This window comes from Coregonus clupeaformis, chromosome 26 (genome assembly GCF_020615455.1).
Source record: "Coregonus clupeaformis isolate EN_2021a chromosome 26, ASM2061545v1, whole genome shotgun sequence".
Taxonomy (NCBI): domain Eukaryota; kingdom Metazoa; phylum Chordata; class Actinopteri; order Salmoniformes; family Salmonidae; genus Coregonus; species Coregonus clupeaformis.
In genome coordinates this window covers 24,672,708-24,697,409 of record NC_059217.1, presented here as the reverse complement: position 1 = coordinate 24,697,409, position 24,702 = coordinate 24,672,708, and the positions used below count along the sequence as shown (strand labels likewise).

Here is a 24,702-nt window from a genome sequence, read left to right as displayed (position 1 = left end):
ATGCAGAAGGCCAACATTAGCAAATGCGGTGGATTAAGATGCATCCCAATCAAAAAAACAGATTTTGATGGGGATTTTCTTATTATGCTTATTAGATTTCCGGACATCGACTCTGGGGGGGGGGGGTTAATATTAGAGATTGCGCACCAGCTGTTGTCATGTGGGTGCTAACAAGTTAGCAAGCAAGCTAGGTAGTGCTAGGTATCAACATCCATTGCAAGCCAATCCATTAGGGGTCTGGAAGCTATGATGAACTTTGATTGGTCACTCGCACCGCAATATCGTGGAGGACTTGCAAAAAGTTAAGCTTTTCCCAACTTTAGTCCCGCCCTGTTCAACTCCCTCACCAAGGGGCCAGGGTTCCGGTCTGGAAGCACGCTTTTGACTGCACCTACAGTTTTGCTTCGGTACTGCAGTTTAACTGAAGTATGGCCCAGAAAGACAATTCCCATAGACGGCCCCATAGAGAAGTCAAATTTGAAAATTCCTAATAAGACAGTTTAGTCATCCCCTTTATGCACAAAACATCCATTGAGTTATTCAAAATAATTTTTGTCCATCACTCACAGGTGAAGATATTAACATTTTATATTCATGCTCTAAGACATGAGCCCAACTAGCCAGGGGATGTTCCGGTTGGCTTGTTTAGCTATCCACGCTCTGACAGAGTTCACGGAGCATGCTCGCACGATACTGCTGTCTGTCCAGTGTGCATTGAGTGCTAGTGCGCATGCGTAGTAATCCCAGTAAGAAAGATGTCAGCAACTACGAAACGGCGTATGTGAACATGAGTAGATTACGTTGTTCAACGATCGGACATCTTGGACGCAGTCTCCAAACGGGATCCTTGGGAGGTCTCAAGTCTGACGTCAACCCATTGAAGTTTAAAACAGTTAAAGTAAGGGTTAGATTAGGGTTAGGTAAGGGGTATGGTTAAGATTAGGTTAGGGTTAGGGTTAGGGTTAGAGTTAGAGTCAGTGTTAAGGTTTTGGTTAGGGTTAGGGTTATGGTAAAGTTCAGTTTTAGGTTTTTGCTAGTCAGTTTAAGCGTCAGCTGGGTCCTTATAGTCTCTACCTAGAGTGGCTAATGCTACATCCTGATTTTGCACACAGCGTTCAGCCAGGGGTAAACAACAGACTGCGTTTGCCACTCTAGCATGGTGGTGGAAAATGTTGTTTTATTACGACAGTATGCATATTTTTCCAGTTATTTTTTTTCTGGGCAGCTCGCCATTAAAGCAAGTTAAGGAGGAAACCGATGCCCTTGCAGCCTGAGTGGAGGATGTTTTACGGACTGTATGAGCCGGTCGCTGGGGGACACAAGTGTATAGCCGGCTGCATACATTACAGATGGACGCAGATGAGAAATGACATAAAAGGAATAATAGCGCCATCTGCCAGCTGATTGGGCTAGAGCTATCTATGAACTAGAGTCAGTGTCTAAGATGGACGCCTGTTGTTTTCAATGTAATCTACTCACGTTCGCGTACGCCGTTTCGTTGTGGTCGCCATCGGCTTCACAGAGCCGATAACGCCTGCGCACTATCACTCACAGTGAGCAATGGAGCAGCGCGAGCAGCGACGACTTCCTCATATCATCCAGAAACATAAGACATTGGATGAATATAAAATGTTAATATCTGCGGCGGTGTGATGAGTAAAAATCAGCCTCCATTACAATTACTTAAATAAATCAATGGATATTTTGGGCTCAAATGTGATAACAAAAGTGTATTTTTAGGAATGTTTTAATTTGACTTCTCTATGGGGCCGTCTATGGGAATTTTCCTTTTGGGCTCGACTTCAGCTAAACTGCAGTACTGAAAGTGCCCTCTGAGCACAGTGGAAAGCGTGCTTGCAGACTGGAACCCTGGCCCCCTGGTTCATATACAGAGAAATCGTACACAGTGAAACAAACGGCTTCCCATTATTTATTTTTTAATTGGAACGAAAGCGGTGAGAGGCAGAGTGGGCGGGGGACATTGAGGTACCCTTACCCTAACCCTAACTGTCACGTCTCCTCCCGTTGCTCCCCTCCGGCGCTCTGATTCGCCGGTCTACTGAGCTACCGGTCTGAGCGCACCACCTCGGCAACACCGGAATGAAAACCCAACGCACCCTAATCACCTCCAGTGCACCTGCACCTCATCACCTCATCACCACCCCTATTTAGCCCTGGACTGTTCTGGATGATGTTGTGTGTGATTGTTTAGCTTTGTGTCATTTACTCTATGTTTGTTATTTCTCTTTGTCATTGTTTAGTAAACCTTGACCTTGTTAATTCCTGCGTCTGCGTCCTGCCTCTTCGTATACTCAGTACTCGTCACACTAACCCTAATCTTAATCAATTCTGAAATGAAATATCGTGACTGTCTTTATAGCCTTTTCTGCCACTCTAGCATGGTGGTGGAAAATTGTTTTATTATGACAGTATTCATATATTTTGTGTGTTTTTTACTCAGATCTTAACTTTTTGCAACTTTTTTTCTCTCTGCGTTGTTGGGAAGGCCCTTAAGTAAGCATTTCACAGTTAGTCTACACCTGTTGGTTACGAAGCATGTGACAAATAAAATTTGATTAGATTTTTCCCTGTTTTGTTTTCAGTGGCTAGTTAGGAAACCGTAGCCATTGCAGCCTGAATGGAGGATGTTGTATATAGGCCTATGAGCTGGTCGCCTAGGGACATGAGCGTATAGAGTACCACAGTATGAGTCATAATACCCATAAAACCTAGTGGTCAAACAGGGAAATAGTTCCTATCGTTTTTCCACCATTCATTTTTCCCATAGGGGATTTTAGATGCAGTAATGAATAAATTAGCTACATTTCTTTAAATGGACAATTCTGTCTTGTGCAAGTTTTAAATTAACACAATGCCTGTTAGCAAAGGTGTCAGCTACAGATGACGTGCAGGAGCATTCAGGGATTTGTAGTTTTGCATGACATCTACTTTGATGCTAATTAGCATTTTCGAATCTGAGAGTAAATAGAGCCGAATGTATTTTTATATTTACATTTACGTCATTTAGCAGACGCTCTTATCCAGAGCGACTTACAAATTGGTGCATTCAACTTATGATAGCCAGTGGGACAACCACTTGTATTTTTTTGTGGGGGAGTGGGGGGGGTAGAAGGATTACTTTTATACTATTCCAGGTATTCCTTAAAGAGGTAGGGTTTCAAGTGTCTCCAGAAGGTGGTCACTGACTCCACTGTCCTGGCGTCGTGGAGGAGCTTGTTCCACCATTGGGGTGCCAGAGCAGCGAATAACTTTGACTGGGCTGAGCGGGAACTGTGCTTCTGTAGAGGTAGGGGGGCTAGCAGGCCAGAGGTGGATGAACGTAGTGCCCTCGTTTGGGTGTAGGGTCTGATCAGAGCCTGAAGGTACGGAGGTGCTGTTCCCCTCACAGCTCCGTAGGCAAGCACCATGGTCTTGTAGTAGATGCGAGCCTCAACTGGAAGCCAGTGGAGTGTGCGGAGGAGCGGGGTGACATGAGAGAACTTGGGAAGGTTGAACACCAGACGGGCTGCAGCGTTCTGGATAAGTTGTAGGGGTTTAATGATAAAAGTCACCTTGTCCGAGAGAGATTTATATGGTTATGAAAATGTCACTCCAGGGTAAGCCTACACAAAACACAGCCCTAATTTTAAGTGTTTCTAAAATCCTCTATGGGAAAAATGAATGGTGGAAAAACGATTGGAACCATTTCCCTGTTTGACCACTAGGTTTTATGGTATTATGACTAGCCTGCTGCATACATTCCAGTTGGATGACGATGACAACGTCAAAGGAATAATAGCGCCATCTGCCGGCCGGTTGGGCTAATATAACAATGATCTGAACATAAACCGACGCAGTTCCACCTCCGACACCCCCAAAACAACACTGTGAATGTGGCGTAAAAGGGATCATTACATTCAAGCGGATACCTACCTGATTACTTTTGCCTTCATAACTGTAGTGTAGGCCTTTCCCAATTTAAAAAAAGTAGTCTCATCGCTTTGCTTGCATTAATTATCAAGCTTGTTTGAGAGACAACGTGATGAGATAGCCTACATGACTAGGAAGAAGTCAACCACATTTTTATTAGGCTATTACATAGCCATTCACAGTTTGACTAAACTTCTTTCTAATAAACGTTTTCTCGCTTTTAAAAGACAAATGATATTGGCATTCAAAGTGCCAAAATTCTCAAATATGACCGTGGGACTGAAATTAGGGCATGTTCCTCCTCACCTAACCGAAAGTAGCAGGTTAGGCCTATACTTTATGGCTTTGCTGTGCTTTTCTCCAAGTGGCCAGCACAAGCCGTGAATGTTTGAAGTTCGTATTTGAATGTTCATTGCACTGTTAATTTGCAAAGGAATAACAATAATATAAGAATATATCTAAGAATTGCCTATCAAAGTGGTGAGTGGATAGACATTCGACGGCTTGAATAGCACCATGAAACTTTAGCAACTCTATAGCCACCTTAAAACTAACATTACATGATTTCATAATCACAGTGATAAAACATTCAGAAGCAAAGCAGATATCAACTTGCTAATGTTTGGAGTAACAATATTTTTCTACATTTTCATTTTGACCCCTAGTGTAGCATTTCGGTCCAGCTCATTACTTCATTCCAAGATAGGGTAGGCCTACTTTCAATAGCCTATATTTTCCTTAAATGAGTCTATATTATATGGCACAATCTCTCATGTTGGTGCATTGATCACAACAGCAGTGCTGAGTAGCATCATGTGGGATATAGAAAAATTGTCTAATGATTCAAAAAATGACGCAAACTTCTAATAATCAGTGGACAAATTAATTTATTCTTCTCACAAATGACAACAACAGTGAAAAACATCGATTAGCAATATTCAAATAGAAGACAATACAGTAAAACGAGGCCTACCGGTACTAAAGCCATACATACATTATATTTCAACCAAATTGTTATCTAAAAGTCAATCAGAAAATTAAACAAACAGGTAAGCCTAAAACAATGCAGACCTGCAGACAGTTGTTGTCTTTGGTACAAAATAAAACGCGAATATTAGTAAACGCGTGCTTTCACAGTTCCTTACCAAATCTATTCATTTGATTATTTACAAGTGCAATGAAAATCGAAAAGAATCGCCGCATCAGTCAGGCTACTAATAGATTGATAATGTATGACCAATGGTCTGGACAAGGAGAATAAAGGTAGACCTAGGTTACTGCGTTATTATTGAAAATAGCATGCGTTGAATTAACCATGACAAAATAGGCTATGGGGACAAAATAAGACATTTGCTATGCGCACAAGAGTAGCCTCCCTTGGATGAAGAGGGTCGTCTATTTTAATACCTACAGCCTATGGTCTTGAAGTTAAACAACAAAATGTTGTTCCTCATTTCATTTTAAATAGTCGTTGAATTATTAAACTCACATCTCAAATAGTTATTAAAATGTTGGTAATGAATTGAATTTGAAAGACAAATCCCCACCTTACTTATGCCACTAGGGAACATCGGCAAACATGAGAAATAAATAGGAAAAAAAGCAGCTGGAGATGTTGTTAGGGAAATGTTGTGGACCTGAAAATATTTAATATATTAAATAGATTCAAATGATCATTCTAGTGGCATATAATCTCGTCAAATGTTTTCTGCGATGGAGCAAATGGGATTAGGCTGTGTTCTTATTAGGTTAGGAGGAAACGTAACTCCCCTGAGTTCATGATAGGCCCATTCTTTATGATTGAGAATTGAGGCTATCATGTCTGAAAAACATCCAAATACATTGTAACCAGAGAGGTAGATTAGCCTATTAGCCATTTTTTTGCTACTTTCTCCCTCGTTTTTCTTTAGGCCTACCACCTCGCTATCCCAGCCAGGATTGTCCGATATATATTAATTAATTAGTGTGCGCCTGAATGTATTGCGCAATGGATACTCTATGGTTCGTAGTCGCCAAATCATAAGGTGTGTGGCCTTTGGAGTTGCACCTTGTGGCGTCCGTCGTAGAACCAACAAGGAGCTGGACCACATCAAGATAGCCTTCCCTTGCGGCTAGATGCAATGGAAGATTGCCATCATTGTCCAGGAGATTGACGTCTGCGCCATGAACCATCAGTATGCGTAGGGTGTCTGCATATCCATCCCTTGCAGCGTCATGAGTGATGGTGAGACCTCTGACATGGTCGCGCACGTTTGGATTTGCGTTCGCCCTCAGCAGCGCTTCCGCGATGGCGGGGTTACCAAGTTTCATCACCTGTAAAAAAGAAAGAAAGAAAGAAAAAAAAGGAAAACATAGATAATAGAATATGAGAGGGGGTAGAGAGCAGAATACTTCGACATAAATAAGTATAGTATATGCAAAAACAGAACATGTAGGCTGTAAGAAGTATACTGTTTAAATGGATAATAGGAATCCTTTAGGGCTATGTTACAAAGAGAGACAGGTCTAGATTTACACCTGTTGTTTTCAAAAGGAACGATCAAAAACTAATCTAAACCACAAAACAATTGATTATTTATTCATTTTCTGAACCTTTTTTAATTTGTCTTTTACCTAAATTATGTAAACCTATTACCTTCTAATAAATCATAGAGCCTTAGTTCGTCATCATTATTAGGTATATAGAAATAGTAGTCATAACATATATTTTTCATTTGGAAGAGAAAGGGTGACACTAATAGCATATTACGGTTTTGTGCGTTAGCCTACATGTCATACTTATATCGTTTTTTTTAATGAACAAATGTAAATCTTATAGAGCACTTTGAATTTGAGTATAGGCCTAAATTGGAATTACACATTCAACAGGCTAAATGCAACTTGGCCTAAATCTTTTAAAAACGTGTGGTTCGGTCAAAGAACCCCTTTCAGCCTTTTCATCTGTGCCCTGGGACCAATAACATGATAAGAGATCAGCCTATCTGAACATCTATCCAGCATGGTCATGAACTGTCCAAATCAACCATCTTTCACAATCTGCAATTTGCTAGCTTTTCATATGAGTTTGACTGTGTAATTTGACAAAACAATAAACTGTAGTTATATTACTAAAGCAAACTTTGCACTGTGAGATTCCCCATGTGATCCAAGGCAGTTATTCAGAGGTATCGGCCAAGGAGGTATAAACATAGCCTAACCAACCAACCAAGTTATCAACCACCATAAATGTATCATGACACGAAGAAACAGCAAATTAGTGTTTTATCTATAAGCCTACAATTTGAGAAATAGTCTTGTTGAAACCAATTACATGTTTCATAGGCCTATGTGTTTGAGTGTACATGCTTGCCCAAAGAGTAGCGCATGAGGTCAAGCATCAGGGTCTTGACTATATTATCTTCTGTAATTATCACTATTGAGCAATGATATTTCTTTATAGTGTTTGAACCCATGTGATTTACCACCCTCATCAAGATATATAAACCTGCTAAACTTTTTAGTCTACAGAATGTAAAAAATATGAATATATTCAACAACAACAAATAAATAATGCATTTCAATTACAGTTTTGTATTATGTATTTCGCGATTATTCACGTCTCTGGTAAATCATAGATAGGTCTACATCATTACTCTAGTCTACATTGGGTTCACATATTGCTACTAAATTAAGGCCTACAAGTCACTTTGCTGCACTCTCCATAAATCATACAAATAAAAATATGACACCTAACACAGCATATACTCTTTATGCTTTATTAGGCTATTCGTTGAAAATCATTTGGATCAAGTATACTTATAAGTCCAAGTTACAGAATTGTACCCACTGGATACTTTTAACACTTTATTTGTCAATAAAGCACACAGTTCATTCTATTTTACATTAGGCTATACTAATACACACATATGCTAAGATGTGGTGGTTTAAGTTCATAGCGATCAAATAGACTGAATCATGAATTTATAGATTTACATGTTTATAAAATAAAATGCATAACCAACCTGTAACGGTGTCCTGCCGAATGCATTGTTTTCATTAACATCTGCTCCGTTCATTAATAACATCTCAACTTCTGCTAAATCTCCTCTTGCAGATGCACTGCTCAGTCTGTTTGCCACTCCAGCCATTCTTGGTGGACGAAAACAATAAAGAGAATAATGTTATTTGATACAGGTTTAAAAAGTTGATACTAAGGTATGTGTGCTTGATTTTGATTATATACGTCTTCTTGGTTGTGACGCGAAAATGTAGTAACTAATTTAGTATGTAGGCTGAAAGAAGTGTGGTACACTGCCAGGGTCCGCCTCCCTTTTAATACCATCCCGCTGTAACAACTCGCATCATCACGGAAAACAGTGATGTCACGCCATTTCCAACTCAAGTGTATGGTCATCACCACCTTCCTTAAAAATGTAATTTTTTATCACATTGGATTGGAATGTTGGATGTCAACTTGTGCACCAAGATGCACGAAGTTGAAAAACTAAAAACGAATTCCAATCGTCCAGCCTGCAGAGTTTAAATGTATCTTTATTCTTGAACCCCGTTCGCGTGCAGTCGATAACGTTTGAGATTCTAAAATAAAGTTCAGGGATATTTCCCACGGTTAATTTATAGACCCATGTTATTCAAGTTGATTCTATCCAACTCCGCAATTAGGCTATACTGTAGCCTGCCCTAATTACGCATACATTTTAGCCTATAGCCTAATGTCTTAAAAGTGGGGGAAGGGGGGATTGTAGGCTACATGATATATCACCGAACAGTTACAACGCATTAGGCTACAACTCACATTCAATGTCGAAATCGACGTTGAGTAAAAATCCATATTACGCTATTATATTTCATATACGCGTTCGATGGCCCACTACCCTCCCGGACTGACGATACAGGTTAGCCTACAGGTGCAACTCCTCTGCAACTCTCCAAAATATTGGTCTGTCTGCTGCTCTCAAAAACGTTGCCTATGATGTCCTGCAGCAACTGTATCCATGGATGACTGCCGTTTCGATTAGGGCTTGCAACTATGTAGCGTCTGATTGTCGATTACCAGTCCGAGGCTGAGAAAGAGAGTTTAGAAAAAAACATTCTGACAACGTTAGGTTATCCAATGACATTTGGAGAAATGCTTGTTCAGAGTTTTATGTAAACTTCCCGCCCATTTTCAAATGATGATACACGATCTGGATATCGTCCTTCTTTGATTCATTAATAGTAGCCTAAAGTGTTTGTTCAGACAGTGCGCGGGAACAGTTTAGTAATTTGATATTGACGTTCTATTACCCTATTCTGCTGAGCACATTACTGTAGCAGCATAGCCTACCATATGTTACACTGAAAAGATTTAGGCTACTAAACTTGTAAAGTTGGGTAAATAAATGAAATCAACCACACAATGGGTTAAGTAGTTTCAAGTTCAGCCTGTAATAGGCATATGCCGGGTAGATGTAGCCTAGTCATGTAGGAATATAGCCTCCACAATTTTCGACCAATAGCCTTCATATTACATATGACTTCACTCATTCGATTGGTTGGCAGTCAGTATTTGAGGAAAAAAGGCTGTTCTTGACATCACTTTTAGCCTATTTTTGAAATACGGAACCCTAACGCCCACATAACAGTCGACTACAGCGAGAGGGCGGGACTGAAAACCGTGATCATCAAAAAGGCTGTGGAGGCTGCAATTACGACGATAGCGTCCTAGGCTACTTTCCCGGGTGCAATTTTCATAACCAAGAAATGCCACGGAGTGTTGTTCTAGAACAGTTCACATTGCTCTCTGGTTAGGCTCGGTTGTCATGCTCTCTGGCAAAGACAACAATGAAACTTGAGGAGAGCACAGAAGCAGAGCCTTTTTTCTGCACAAACTGGTCATATCAAAAGGCTACCATTGTGAGACATTAGGTATAATTTAGGCTACTGAATTCATTATGGTAAAAAAGAATTAGGGTTAGCGATTGCCCTCTTGTGAGACATGAGATATGTAGCGTATAGGCCTTGAGTACGCACATTGTGGGCCATTGGAGCTGTCCTTCAAGTTTGTGTTCTGTTTTCTCATAGTAGTCTATTAAACATTTGATGTGAAAGATCAAAAGTAAGGCTAATGTTAAAACAAATTACAATCCTACAATCCGTTTTGTGGTCCATTTTCAAATTGGACATTCTTAAAATTTTTCTGTCACTCACAGTAGGCTACCCTAATAATATAATAATAATATGCCATTTAGCAGACGCTTTTATCCAAAGCGACTTACAGTCATGCGTGCATACATTTTTTGTGTATGGGTGGTCCCGGGGATCGAACCCACTACCTTGGCGTTACAAGCGCCGTGCTCTACCAGCTGAGCTACAGAGGACCATTCCAACTTGACACAACACACACATCATAGGCTTGACCACTAGTAGTAGCATATAGGCCTTGTAGTGAAGCAAAATAGCCAACCACTACACACAAAAAAAACGTTAACTGAGCTACATTTTCTGTCTCTTTTGATGGGTAGTCCTGATAGGCCTGCTTTTCACTTTAAGTATAACAGCTGAGCTTACTCACGATGCGACAATTTTGGCATACCGTGAAGGCGAAAGGTTCCAATGTTGTAGATAGAAAATTAAATGCATAGAATGAAATTAGTTCTCAGAAAAATGAGAGCCCTGCAACTCTTTGGAGACCCGTTCGCGCTCTATACATTGCATTTATATGTGTTCAGAACGTTGCAGCAAGATGAACGATACCCCACTTTGCCATTGCCGTAAAGCGAAGACATAGACGTGAATACTGACCAGAAAAAAAGTGACGATAACACAGATCATTTAAATTCATTTAAGCTGTACAAACCAACCCGAAGTGCGGCATTTGCTCTTTAGATAGCTGCCGCATATTGATGTCTTGAGTTTACTTAAGACGATATTTACATTATATTTAGTGAGCATTTGCTTGAGTGAGTGAAGCGAGAAAGCAAGCGATAGAAGAAGAATATCTAGCGTGCGTTTAGCCAGTCACTGCTGCGATGGCCTCCGATGGCAACATGGACAGAGAAATTATTCTGGCTGACTTTCAGGTGGGTTCCAACTTTCCTCATGTTACAATAACAAAGCTAGTTAGCTACCTAGTTGAATTATGTTGAATCTTAAAGTACATCAATAGACATTGTTAATGTCAACAGTGCTGTCTCGTCAGCTGACAAGGCAAACACATTTCGCTAGCTAGCGAGTTAACGCTTGCTTAGCTCAAGTTAGCATGCTAGCTAACGATCCATCCAACGTTAACTAATTGAGCTGCACCACTGTCCAATAAGTATATGCATTTTAACAAATTCTAGACACAGGAACGTCCTTGGTACTGAGGAATTACATTGTTGCGGAGCAATTCGTAAAGAGCTGTCTGCCCCCAAAAGGAGCTGTCTTAGCTAACGTTCGCTGGCTAGCTATCAATAATGTGGAATGCCAGTCTGGTAGCTAGATGGCTGGACGTCATTTGCTAGCTGACTAGCTAGTAGTAACAACAAAGCCGAGTACATAACTAACATGGATTTAAATATGATATAGTGAGCTTGGTGTCTTCTCTTAGATAAGTTAGCCATATTAATAGTAAATATTCTCAACTGACACAGTTGGCCAGCTAGCTAACTTGTGTTGGCTTAGCTACCTAGCTTGCTAACTTGCTTGGTCACTATTGACCAGCTGAGACTTGAATTTCTTGTACAATGTGGGTCCCAGCTTTGTAAATCTAGTGTTTGAACGCTTGAGCTGGAGTAAGATTGACTGTATCTGTAATGCGGTGATGATTAGTAGCCAGGTAAGTTAGTTGGCTAGCTACCTAACGTTCAAATCAACTCTGTATCATCCTGAACAGATTGTTGAATAACAAGGCCACAAAAAAGCTGAAGAACAGTGCATCACGTGACAGAATATAAACAAGCTTTAGGCTAGCCGGAACAGTGTGTTGTGAACAACAACGGCGTGAGCAACAATAGTGGAATCGGTATCACTGTACAGCCTAATTTACGGATTGTGCACCCATGAAATGGGGTATCAGCCTACTCAGTGATACCCACAGAACACAACTATGTAGAGTTTACACAAATATTAGCGTCTTATTGCAGTCTGAATAGGGCTGTGGCGGTCATGACATTTTGCCATGCAAATAACTGCCGGTCTCACGGTAATGGACCATTAAATAACATAAACACGTTTAGCATCTCCTGGCTTCCACGCATAGCCTACAAGCCACTGATGCGGACCGTTGAAACAACTACATTTAAAAAAGTTGAATAAAGACATTTGAATATAGCCTACACCATAACAATAAATGCATTATTTATTTAGACATGTCTAAAGAAACATTATTTGAAGAAAATGTAGCCTGTTTCAGAAGAACAGAATAGCATATTCTGAGTTTTCCTTATGTTAGGCCCTGATCTAGCTATTTCATATGGTTGTGGGCTACACTAGTTCATTTAGCAGAAAATATTTGCTTAGAATTCCGTGGCATTTTTTTTTTTTTATAGTATGAAGAATACAATAAAACATAGCTGAACAAAATAGAAAGGATATTTTCCCCAAACGATTTCCGAGGGAGTACGCACATGTGGCTATTCTGTGTTGAGCAGTTAACAAAGAAACAGGTCCTCCTATATGCTTAATTTAGTTATTTATGCAACTTTAGTTGTGATACAAATGTTAGGCTATATGTTTAGATTTTTAATACATTCTAAGGCTGCATGATAATTTGAAAAAAGTCGCATGAAAGGCATGAGCTCTGCTCTGTTTCTTGTGCAGGTTGCAGACTGCACACACTTCATCAGTCTCTCATTCACAATTTGACAAGCACTTGATAATATTCTCACCGAGCAGACTGTTCTTAATTTAACCTGGTCTTTACATATAGCCTACTAATGGCCAAAAGTATGTTGACACCTGCTCATCGAGTTGGCCCCCCCTTTGCTGCTATAACAGCCTCAACTCTCCTGGGAAGGCTTTCCACTAGATGTTGGAAAAATGAGCCAAGAGCATTAGTGAGGTCGGGCACTGTTTTTGCACGATTAGGCCTAGCTCGCAGTCAGCGTTTCAATTCATCCCAAAGGTGTTTGATGGGGTGGAGGTCAGGGCTCTGTGCAGGCCAGTCAAGTTCTTCCACACCGATCTCGACAAACCATTTCTGGTCATGCTGAAACAGTAAAGGGCCTTCTCCAAACTGTTGCCACAAAGTTGGAAGCAGCACTCGGCGATTCCGTTCTGTTAGCTTGTGTGGCCTACCACTTCGTGGCTGAGCCATTGTTGCTCCTAGACGTTTCCACTTCACAATAACAGCACTTACAGTTGACCGGGGCAGCTCTAGCTGGGCAGACATTTGACAAACTGGAAAGGTGTCATCCTGTGACGGTGCCACGTTGAAAGTCACTGAGCTCTTCAGTACGGGCCATTCTACTGCTCGTGTTTGTCTATGGAGATTGCATGGATTTATACCTGTCGGCAATGAGTGTGGCTGAAATAGCAGAGTCCACTAATTTGAACAGGTGTTCACATACTTTTGGCCATGTAGTGTATGTGTGGAATTATTTTTGATTTAGAATGGCCCATAACAAAAACGTGATCCGTAGCCTGCCCTCGAATAGCGAGTGGAGGTTACGTGCATTATGTTTTTTATATGCAAGCATAGGTGGCACGTCCACAATGGGAAGCTAAGCTTTCCCTAAAGTAAATTGAATGAAATAGCCACAATTATATAGCCTAATTAGCCTACTCCTGTCTATACAGAAATAAATAAAATCATTCAAAATAGTCAACAAATGCATGATTTGGCTACAGAGGATCATTCGCTTCTTTAAAAAAAATGAAGTTGTGGATTGTTTTAGATCACATTGCCTAAAGTCGGAAGGAAAGGCAGCGCGCGCAATTTGGGCAGGTTATTGTTGATTTGCGACTGTCTGTGAAAATTAGAGGCCAAGCCAGGCATATCGCAATATTTGAAAATACAATCGCGGGAAAACAACACAGTTTGGAAAGTAAATGTTTTTTGCTGTAGAGAGAAGACAATGAAAAAACCAATCTGTATTTTAGTTAACAAAATTCTAAACTTAATTGAGAGAACAATAGTATAGCCTAACTTATTGGTGCCTGCGGAGAGCATCGGCAATATCCCCGGTTAGTGCGCACTGCACATATTCACTATTTATAATTTTTGGGTCCGTGCTACTGAAATGTTTTTTGGACAATAATTTCCTTCTCCAGTTCAGATGGACGTCATATTCTATTCACTTCTTGTAGGCCGATTTTATATAGACAATGTCGTTTTTATCGATCTGTTTGTCAGTCAGCAGAGTAGCCTACCCTATAATTTGTTGTATTAAAAAAGATTCTGCTAATGTCTCCAGTCAATAAAGTTCAGTAGAATTGCAGTAGAAATGTGTTTATAAAAGGCCACTTTTTTTTTTTTTGTCATTTAGCAGACGCTCTTATCCAGAGCGACTTACAGGAGCAATTAGGGTTAAGTGCCTTGCTCAAGGACATATCGACAGATTTTTCACCTAGTCGGCTCGGGGATTAGAACCAGCGACCTTTCGGTTACTGACACAACACTCTTAACCACTAAGCTACCTGCCACCCCAGATGCAAAGAAAGAAGCATATCTGATATAGCCTATAGCCTAGCTCTACTCTACGCTATACGTGCTCAGCCATGCATTAAACATATTTTTTGCGAACAGTGATTGAATGAATATAAAGGTGCATTTCTGTGGTAAAAATGGGCTTCCCCAAACTTGAAACTCAAGCGCCGCCTATGTATGCCAGGCAGGCTACACCGGTTGTAAAGCGGATAAATCTGCTTAATTTTAAGAATTTAGCAATAAATATAGCAGCACAAGAAAGCTGGGATCCTGTTTTTAAATGGTGGCCAGTCAAAACTCTGTTTTCACACGCAATTGCGCAATGACTGGGTTTATAAGAACACGTTTCACTAGGCTCTGTAGGCTATGTGCTCTCCAACCGTGTTCCAGGGGTCCTAGACCTATAGGCTACGTTTTGAGTTGTGATAGAAACCTTATCAAAACATATAGGCCTATGGGCTAGGCTACATGAGGCATGCACTGTTTCTAGTCTTAGGCTGCACATGCTGGGAGATATTGTCCCCCATCAGACTATTCTCAATTTAATATTGTCTTTACATATACTAAGTAATATATGTGAAATTAGTTTTGATTTAGAATAGACCATTATCATGCACCTGCTGGGACAGTGGCAGGGGGAAAGAATACATGTTATTGTATAAAGCGTGGAGTACCAGGCCATTAGCGACTGGCAGTTGGCAAGTTTGGTAGGCTACTAATGACCATCAGCGGCATCAGAGCGCAGTTTTGGAGAAGCCTAGTTACCGTGACTAAACGGTCACGTGAAATTTGATTGCCGGTGTGGCATATTACCGTCACAGCCCTAATTGCAGAACATGCATTTTGGGGAATCACCTTTTCAGTCAGTCTATTGCCTAACCTATGGATTGTGACACGTGTGTCATCCATGTAGCTGACCAAACTCAACGTTTTACGATGAAGTTGAGCGGTGACTAGTGTGGGCAGACTGGCGTTCCAACGTCACATAAAATACAGTGAGGGGAAAAAGTATTTGATCCCCTGCTGATTTTGTACGTTTGCCCACTGACAAAGACATGATCAGTCTATAATTTTAATGTTAGGTTTATTTGAACAGTGAGAGACAGAATAACAACAAAAAAATCCAGAAAACCGCATGTCAAAATTGTTATAAATTGATTTGCATTTTAATGAGGGAAATAAGTATTTGACCCCTCTGCAAAACATGACTTAGTACTTGGTGGCAAAACCCTTGTTGGCAATCACAGAGGTCAGACGTTTCTTGTAGTTGGCCACCAGGTTTGCACACATCTCAGGAGGGATTTTGTTCAACTCCTCTTTGCAGATCTTCTCCAAGTCATTAAGGTTTCGAGGCTGACGTTTGGCAACTCAAACCTTCAGCTCCCTCCACAGATTTTCTATGGGATTAAGGTCTGGAGTCTGGCTAGGCCACTCCAGGACCTTAATGTGCTTCTTCTTGAGCCACTCCTTTGTTGCCTTGGCCATGTGTTTTGGGTCATTGTCATGCTGGAATACCCATCCACGACCCATTTTCAATGCCCTGGCTGAGGGAAGGAGGTTCTTACCCAAGATTTGACGGTACATGACCCCGACCATCGTCCCTTTGATGCGGTGAAGTTGTCCTGTCCCCTTAGCAGAAAAACACCCCCAAAGCATAATGTTTCCACCTCCATGTTTGACGGTGGGGATGGTGTTCTTGGGGTCATAGGCAGCATTCCTCCTCCTCCAAACACGGCGAGTTGAGTTGATGCCAAAGAGCTCCATTTTGGTCTCATCTGACCACAACAATTTCATCCAGTTCTCCTCTGAATCATTCAGATGTTTATTGGCAAACTTCAGACGGCCCTGTATATGTGCTTTCTTGAGCAGGGGGACCTTGTGGGCGCTGCAGGATTTCAGTCCTTCACGGCGTAGTGTGTTACCAATTGTTTTTTTGGTGACTATGGTCCCAGCTGCCTTGAGATCATTGACAAGATCCTCCCGTGTAGTTCTGGGCTGATTCCTCACCGTTCTCATGATCATTGCAACTCCACGAGGTGAGATCTTGCATGGAGCCCCAGGCCGAGGGAGATTGACAGTTATTTTGTGTTTCTTCCATTTGCGAATAATCGCACCAACTGTTGTCACCTTCTCACCAAGCTGCTTGGCGATGGTCTTGTAGCCCATTCCAGCCTTGTGTAGGTCTACAATCTTGTCCCTGACATCCTTGGAGAGCTCTTTGGTCTTGGCCATGGTGGAGAGTTTGGAATTTGATTGATTGATTGCTTCTGTGAACAGGTGTCTTTTATACAGGTAACAAGCTGAGATTAGGAGCACTCCCTTTAAGAGTGTGCTCCTAATCTCAGCTCGTTACCTGTATAAAAGACAACTGGGAGCCAGAAATCTTTCTGATTGAGAGGGGGTCAAATACTTATTTCCCTCATTAAAATGCAAATCAATTTATAACATTTTTGACATGTGTTTTTCTGGATTTTTTTGTTGTTATTCTGTCTCTCACTGTTCAAATAAACCTACCATTAAAATTATAGACTGATCATTTCTTTGTCAGTGGACAAACGTACAAAATCAGCAGGGGATCAAATACTTTTTTTCCCTCACTGTAGTTTATTTTATTTTTTTTACCCATATTTTACCTGGTAAGTTTACTGAGAACACATTCTCATTTACAGCAACGACCTGGGGAATAGCTACATATAAAAAACGACGTATGTCTGCATTCAAAGAATAGGCCGAATTTACACGTGACGTCGGAGCTCCAGTCCACCCACACTAGTCGCCGCTCAACTCAGTCATAAATAGTTTAGTCGGCTATCCATGATGACAGAAGTTCTTCACAGTACACACTCCTTTTTAGATCCTTGTTAAACCACATTAGGCTTCATGCAGCTAACTCTGCTGAATTCTGGAAAAGCATCCTTTCAATGTCACATGAATACTAGCTTGAGCATAGGTGGTTAGTGCAATGGAAATAAAACTAGGTCACTGTAACGTATCTTGATACTGATAATAACCTATTATAACTTGTTAGTCAAACCACTCAGTGATGTACTGAATGGAGGACCCTCATTCATTAAGGACTAGATAAATTAGGATAGTTTATACTAGGTAATTACAGTATCATTCAGTGTTATGGTACTGATAATTGTAATTTATGCGAGTAGTGTACTTTCCACACAGTGTCCATTAGTGTATAGGGGAGGCACATTTGGGAACACGGAGCAGTTTGAAAATGATCTATAAACCCAATCTCTTAATACATTATATTGGTTTATTTAGCAGATGCTTTTATCCAAAGTGACTTGGCTACAGTACAGGTCATAGTGACACACATTCAGTTGCCAGTGCAGGAATCAAACCCATAACCCTGGTGTTGTCAGTTAGCACTATAGCTGCTCAGTTACACTTTCTATTGGTCTTTGTGTGTTATGTACATGACCTCTGTTTCTGTTTTTCTCACAGGCTTGCACTGGCATTGACGACATTGCAGAGGCAATCACGCTCTTAGAACTCAATAATTGGGATTTAGTGGTAAGTTCAAACATCAGTAGGTCATACGAACCAGATTAAATGTTCTTCTTTTAAATTGGTAGTATATTATCTATTTATTTTGCTATTCAAATTATGTTGAACAACCTGGCCAGCGTAGCGACTATAGCCTTTAGTGTTGCACGTACCCTTGAGTAATGTGAGTTATAGGTTTATATTTAAAAAATATATATATATATTTCAGTATGTGCTTTACAGTGATATTACTGTTATGTTGTAGTTTCTAGAATATTATGCCTGCATTTTTGTTGTTAGTTCAATCAATTAAATGCAAATCATTGATTTTGCAGTTGGAAAGCTATGTAGGCTAATGTCTAGTGATAGTCCACTTACTCTATGCAAACATACATTTTATCAAATGTAGAGCTATTTATATAAAATGATGGCCTAGGTAGGCCTAATTCACAATTCTCTACTCATGACATCCACAAAGGCTTAGTCTACATGGTGAACCTGACTAAATCAAATCATGCTACAGTACAACTGAGCACTGGCACTGCTGCTTTCTAGTTACCACAAAGACCAGGGAAGTTTTTCCAATGCCTCGCAAAGGGCACCTATTGGTAGATGAGTAAAAATAAAAATAAAGCAGACATTGAATATCCCTTTGCGCATGGTGAAGTTATTAAAACATGCATCCTGTTTGCAACAAGGCACTAAAATAATACTGCAAAAAAATTGTCAAAGCAAGTAACTTTGACAAAGCCTTATGATTTTGGCCAAATCCAATACAACGCATTACTGAGTACCACTCTCCATATTTTCAAGCATAGTGGTGGCTGCATCATGTTATGGGTATGCTTGTAATCGTTAAGTACTGCGTAGTTTTTCAGGATAAAAAATAAATGTAATGGAGCTAAGCACAGGCAAAATCCTAGAGTAAAACCTGGTTCAGTCTGCGTTCCACCAGACACTGGGAGATAAATTCACCTTTCAGCAGGACAATAACCTAAAACACAAGACCAAATCTACACTGAAGTTGCTTACCAAGAAGACAGTGAATGTTCCTGAGTGGCCGAGTTATAGTTTTGATTTAAATTTGCTTGAAAATCTGTGGCAACTAACTTGACAGCAGTTGAAGAATTTTGAAAATTATAATGGGGAAATATTGTACAATCTGGTGCGTAAGGCTCTGATTTTACCCAGAAAGACTCCCACCTGTAATGGCTGCCAAAGGGGTGTGAATACTTATGTAAATGAGATATTTCTGTATGTCATTTTCAATAATTTTGGTAAAATGTCTAAAAACATGTTTTCACTTTAATTATTGGGTATTGTCTGTGAAATGGATGGGTAAAAATATATTTGATCCATTTTGAATTCGGTGTATGCACTGCAAGTACCGTAACATTTAAATGGTTTTTTTCCGTTTTGAATTATATTTGCGTCAAGTGACTCACAGCCACACGCATGGCTGCAAAAGGTTGCATTTGAAATTCAAATCCGTCATTCTATTGGCAGGAACTGGCAGTAGACTGTTAAGGGAACATTTTACTGTAGGTTATCAGGATTTGAAGTTGGAACACGCATGCTTCCAGGAATGTAATAAGTTGCAACACATTTTATTCCATGGTCTTTTCTCTCTTTACAGGCGGCCATCAATGGTGTGATACCACAAGAGAATGGGATCTTGCAAAGGTAATATGCCAGAAATGACTGTTGCCTCTTCAGAAGAGTCAATTAAGTGTTCACTGTGCAAATTTTGTCAGTTGGCTTTGGTCAGATTTGTGAGGAATGGATAATAAAATGTAGCCGGTTTCCTAAACATCCACCCCACTGCACTAATGTTGAGACCATATTGCATGAAGTCAATGATGACTTACGCCAAAATAGGAGAAACAACTTTTACTGGAGGCAAGTATAGTGCCACAGTTAAATCCATACGCAAAAACGGAACAGTATGTCAGCTATTGCTCATGCCTCAACGTTTCAATATTAACCTAACTGTGTCCTGTTCTTACTCACTTGAAATATCTGCATAAATGGAAATCATGGCCAGCAGCTTCAAACTACCATTGAACACGCTCTTCATGTACTTTCTGTAAGCACAGGTACGGCAATGCCTTGAAAACCTTGTTTTGCTGAACTGAATATAGAACAGTACATCATTTGTATGAACTTCTGCTAGAGATTATAGAAATGTCATAGTATCTGGTATCACTCACAGTGAAAGCACATTTTAGAGAAGTGGTGGTTACTTTTTCATGCTCCTGTAAAATAAAATTGTTCTCTTCTCAAAAAAGCATATTTTCATCATTTTATAATGTGCAGCTTTGGTCCATCGTCTATGTGTAGGCCTAGATGTTTAAAAAAAAGTAATAAATAGCTTTTTTTTGTTTGTTTTTTTGTTGTAAAGCTGCAATAGGCCTAACCTTAGTGTGGCCTGATGAGGATTGCTGCGTGATGTAGATTCAGGACACGTAGTAAACCGCAACATCAGTTTAATGATTGCTTTCACAAGCGCACTTGACCTCTTGAAGATGTAGCTCTGTTTCTTGTACAAAGCCTGTTGAGTAGGCACAAACTGTGACAAATGGAGGAACAACAAGGAAACAATTGTGATCATCAGTGCAGGAAATTGAGGCTTTGGATCTCATTTCCCCAGGAAGCTCAGTTTCATGTTAACTCAGTCAAGATTTCAACACCAAAGTAGCCGGAAATCAAGCAACCAGATTTCTAGCCCAAAGCTGGGCAATATCAGGTGAAAGACTAGTATTTCTGGTGGTGGTTATAGTTTGAGATGATATTCAAGGTAGAGAGATTGTAGGCGTGTTATTGCTTTGAATTACTGAATTTCAATGGTAGGGAGAAAAATGGAACAGACTGTAAGCTGTGATAGTATTTGATATGTTATTTTAGTATACAGTTGTAGGTATCAACAGAATCAAAATAGTGTTTTGGGAAAGAGGATAAATCCAGAAAAAAAGAGATCTTGCCAAAAGCTGGAATTAAGAGTGTTACTAACTGAGAAAAGCCTCTAAGAGGCATTGTGCACGAAGTTTTTGCTCAACGGTCAGTCAGCACTCATGAATACACTGAGCTGAAGAACAAATACATTCAGGCTGGGCACATTCTGTTAAACGGTTTATTTTGCAAGTTTCTTAAGACTTTGGGCATGAGAACATGGTTTTCTTAAGGGCACACAATTATGAATGGAGCCTGGCAGCGTGACTTGCAGCCAGCCCGTATACTAAGTAGCTGGCACCAGGCTGCTCTCGTAGGATGGCACTCCTCCACAGTAAACGGCTCCATTGAGGTGACCAGAGCCAGCTGGAGGCTTGCTCTCAGCCACAAAGCCATATCCTGCTCCACATTGAATAGGTGGAGAGTGCCATCTAGATGTATGACATGGAACAGCCGTTTTATTTTAAACACTCCTGACTGTAAACGATCCTTAGTATCAATGTGCCAAATTTGTAGTGACGTGAAATTACGATACTTGTTGTAATCTGAACCTTCCATCACATTCCAAGTGAAATGTGTAGCATACTGTCCATGGTGAATTTTGACCTCATTTTTGTCACGCCATATATATATTTAGTCATTGGTTGTGTCTACGTGTGTGATGAAGTTAGAAGCTTCACAATGAATTAGGCCTATAATGTGATAGATGGGCCGGTCTCAAAAACACCAACATCTTCTATGATGGATATGTATGATAATAATAAGTTAGTTCTGCACCAAGGTTGAAACTGAAGTATCTGTGCACTGGTTTTCTCATTTGTGTAGCTACAGGAAGTGTTCATTCGCGCTATTTCCAGTTTCAGTTTTAAACATTTACTAGGTAATGGTGGATTACCTCAAACTGTCAATGTGAACGGTTTGCTGATGTAGGACTGGCAATATATCGAATTCGATTAATTCGAATGTATGTTTTTGCGCGATATTCCAAATGCCTGTATCGCAAAAATCTAGGTTTTGTTATTTTTCTTTTTATGATCGTTTATGTCAGCTTGTTCTCATGTTGTGAGCTTGGTCTCGTCTTCTTTGGTTAGGGCACCTTCCGATTTACACCAGAGATCTGTATATAATGACAAGATGCACGTCTCCGCCCTAACCATGCTAGTCGGGAAATAAGCCCATAGAAATGCATTATGAATGATGCATGATGTGTCACACTGCATGAGGCGAATTGTGGTCACACCAGATACTGACTTGTTTTCTGATCCATGCCTCTATCTCTCTGCTCTTCCACCTATGATGGTATGCCTAATTTCTGGCTGTGGGTAACTCAAAGCCTGACCTATGTCTTCTGTTTTATGGTATGATGACTGTTGTTTTTATGCCTTATGATGTTATGATGGAACATTGGAGTTCTTTCTGTGACAATTTTCTATGTGGCCTCAGAATCCCAACGTCTTTAACCTTTTGGTATTGTAATCAGGTGGGATAAATACAGCCTTTGTGCAAGGCCTTGGCACCCTGCTCCCCCTCCAAGCGCGATATGTGCTGACCCCAGAGGAAGAGAGAAGCGTCTTTGTCTGGGTTGGGAGAGAGAAAATACATTATTTACTGCCATGTGGGACTGGGGCTCAGGAGAATTCAGGCCCTAGACATAGAGGCCCTAGGGAGAGAGGCTGAAAAAAAAGATTTTTTTGCACTGTGGCAGACAATTCAATGTCTGTTGGGCCCAGCCCATATTATCCATGGTGTGAAGGCTGTTTACACTGACTCAGAAACTGTTTGTATTGCTGCTGAGTGGCCGTCCGTCGTTGCCTCAGAATTCTTTTTTTTTTTGGAGGGGGCGTGCTCTGATTTCGTGGTCTTATCCGTGGTATTTTCTAAGAATAACATTGTATTTTGGTGGTTGAAACAAAAGGAAAGAAAGACTGTAAACAATTCAATTATGCTCTCTGTGTTGCTCTACATCAGTGGGATTCAAAGTTGTGGTTGCGACCTCACTAGGGAATGGCAGTGGGGTTGCCATTCAAATAATAAGAATTAACCAACATATATTTTTGTATGATTTTTTTGTTCCCCAATTTTTCTTTGGACTCCAGATTATTTTATGTGAAATGGGATACAAATGTAATTGAAAAATAATTTTAAGGTTGTCATTAGATTTGTGGTAGGTTGCCAGAAATTCTGGTGGGGGAAAAATATGGGTTCCCTGCTGGAAAAGTTTTTTAATAACACTGCTCTACATGATGCTTCCTCTTCGTCTGACCCTTTGCTAACTGTCACAGTAACTTCTCCAGCGTGGCTTCCCAGGCCAACATCTATGGACCTCACAGCCACGCAGAGGCAGCAGCGGCTCCACCAGCGTCCTCCTCGTCTTCCCCCTCCTCTCCCCCATCCTCCTCCTCAGCCTTCTGCCCCGCCCTCCCCTCCCGACACATTGTGGAGCGGCAGCCGCGCATGCTCAACTTCCGGGTGGAGTACCGCCAGCGCACTGTGGAAGTGGTTGTAGAGGAGGGCAGCGCAGTCGGTGAGGAGATGCTCTCACCATACACTACTCATACTATGGTTCCTACACGAACATTCCACTATGGGCCTACACATCACATACCCTTACTGCTTGCTTACTCTGAGACAATGTGGGTGTTACAGATGTGGTGTTAGACAACCCAAAATATTGTCAGTTCCTGGTAAAAGAAGCGATGTTGGTCAAATGAACCTCACAATAAAAATACAACACTAAGGTATAGTGCTTTAGTCTTTAGACTTTAATCCCTTTCTCAGAATCTAAACACTTTTGTAACCAGTTTTGAAACAATTTTGTTGTGAAAATAATGTAGTGTTAAACGATTAATTAAGCATATGTTTGCGCCCCCAATTCAGTAATTTGACTTTGTATTGAAAACGACATATTTGAAGATTTTGTGTAACTTGTCTTTTACTGCCATCTAATGTTGAACTGCCATTGCAATTACATTTTGTATTTTTTCCTTTATTCTTTGTAGGGGAAATCAAACAGATTCTGGAGACGGAGCTTCAGGTCCCCGTATCAAAAATGCAGTTGAAAGGTTGGAAAAGTGGAGACGTATCTGACAGTGTGAGTATTGCCCTCAAAATAATTGTTTTGATAATGGAATGCCTCTTCAAATAAGCATGTTTAAACCATCTCTCTGCAAAATGTTTTGCTTTATCTTAATTTATTTTTCACAATGGTGAAACAAGAGGTTTCACAAATGTCAACAAGAGGTTTCACAAATGGTTTCAAGAGGTTTCACAAATGTCACCCACACCCATCTAGTGGGGATGGATACAGTACCACTGTGCATTATTAATTCGTCAGTCCCTGTGTCCTCAGATGGTTCTGCAAAGTTTACACTTGCCCAAGAACAACAGCCTGTATGTGCTGACCCCAGATATCTCCCCCACTGCCAGCACCAGCCAAAACAGGTAACTAACTTCACTCACTTTCACTTACTCACACATTTTTTGTTTTCAGTCATTTTCACTTAGTTGCTCATTTTTTTTGTTTTCAGTCGTGTTATCTGCAGCACAATTATTGTAGAATAGGCCTACCCTCACAGTTGTAGTTTACCCTCCCAGCAAAAGCATTATTGCCTCTGTATCTTGGTAAAATAGACACTGCCACTTTTTCTGATATGGAAATATGCATTAGCATTGACTGTTAGTGTTGCCCACGTTTTCATACATGTTGAACACTAGGT

At 40.5% G+C, this 24,702-nt stretch overlaps 2 protein-coding genes across 3 annotated transcripts in view; one reads left to right on the top strand and one right to left on the bottom strand.

Annotated features, from left to right (window-relative positions):
- Positions 1–4,868: 4,868 nt before the first annotated feature.
- On the bottom strand, positions 4,869–9,025 carry LOC121539892 (cyclin-dependent kinase 4 inhibitor C). Its single transcript, XM_041848537.1, has 3 exons — positions 8,723–9,025; positions 7,932–8,058; positions 4,869–6,243 (listed from the first exon to the last, which is right to left on the bottom strand). The coding sequence occupies exons 2-3, from the start codon at positions 8,055–8,057 to the stop codon at positions 5,887–5,889; spliced, it is 483 nt and encodes a 160-aa protein (XP_041704471.1). The 5' UTR covers position 8,058; positions 8,723–9,025; the 3' UTR covers positions 4,869–5,886.
- Positions 9,026–10,691: 1,666 nt separating this feature from the next.
- LOC121540245 (FAS-associated factor 1-like) overlaps positions 10,692–24,702 on the top strand; it is a 94,564-nt gene continuing 80,553 nt past the window's right edge. Inside the window, exons 1-6 of one of the 2 annotated variants that reach the window (XM_041848964.2) lie at positions 10,692–10,988; positions 17,996–18,064; positions 19,674–19,720; positions 23,281–23,510; positions 23,986–24,077; positions 24,336–24,427. In XM_041848964.2, the coding sequence (XP_041704898.1) occupies positions 10,938–10,988; positions 17,996–18,064; positions 19,674–19,720; positions 23,281–23,510; positions 23,986–24,077; positions 24,336–24,427 (581 nt within the window). In that variant the 5' untranslated portion in view covers positions 10,692–10,937. Of the gene's footprint in view, positions 10,989–17,995; positions 18,065–19,673; positions 19,721–23,268; positions 23,511–23,985; positions 24,078–24,335; positions 24,428–24,702 lie in introns of both variants that reach the window. The other variant, XM_041848963.2, reaches the window with a different exon arrangement.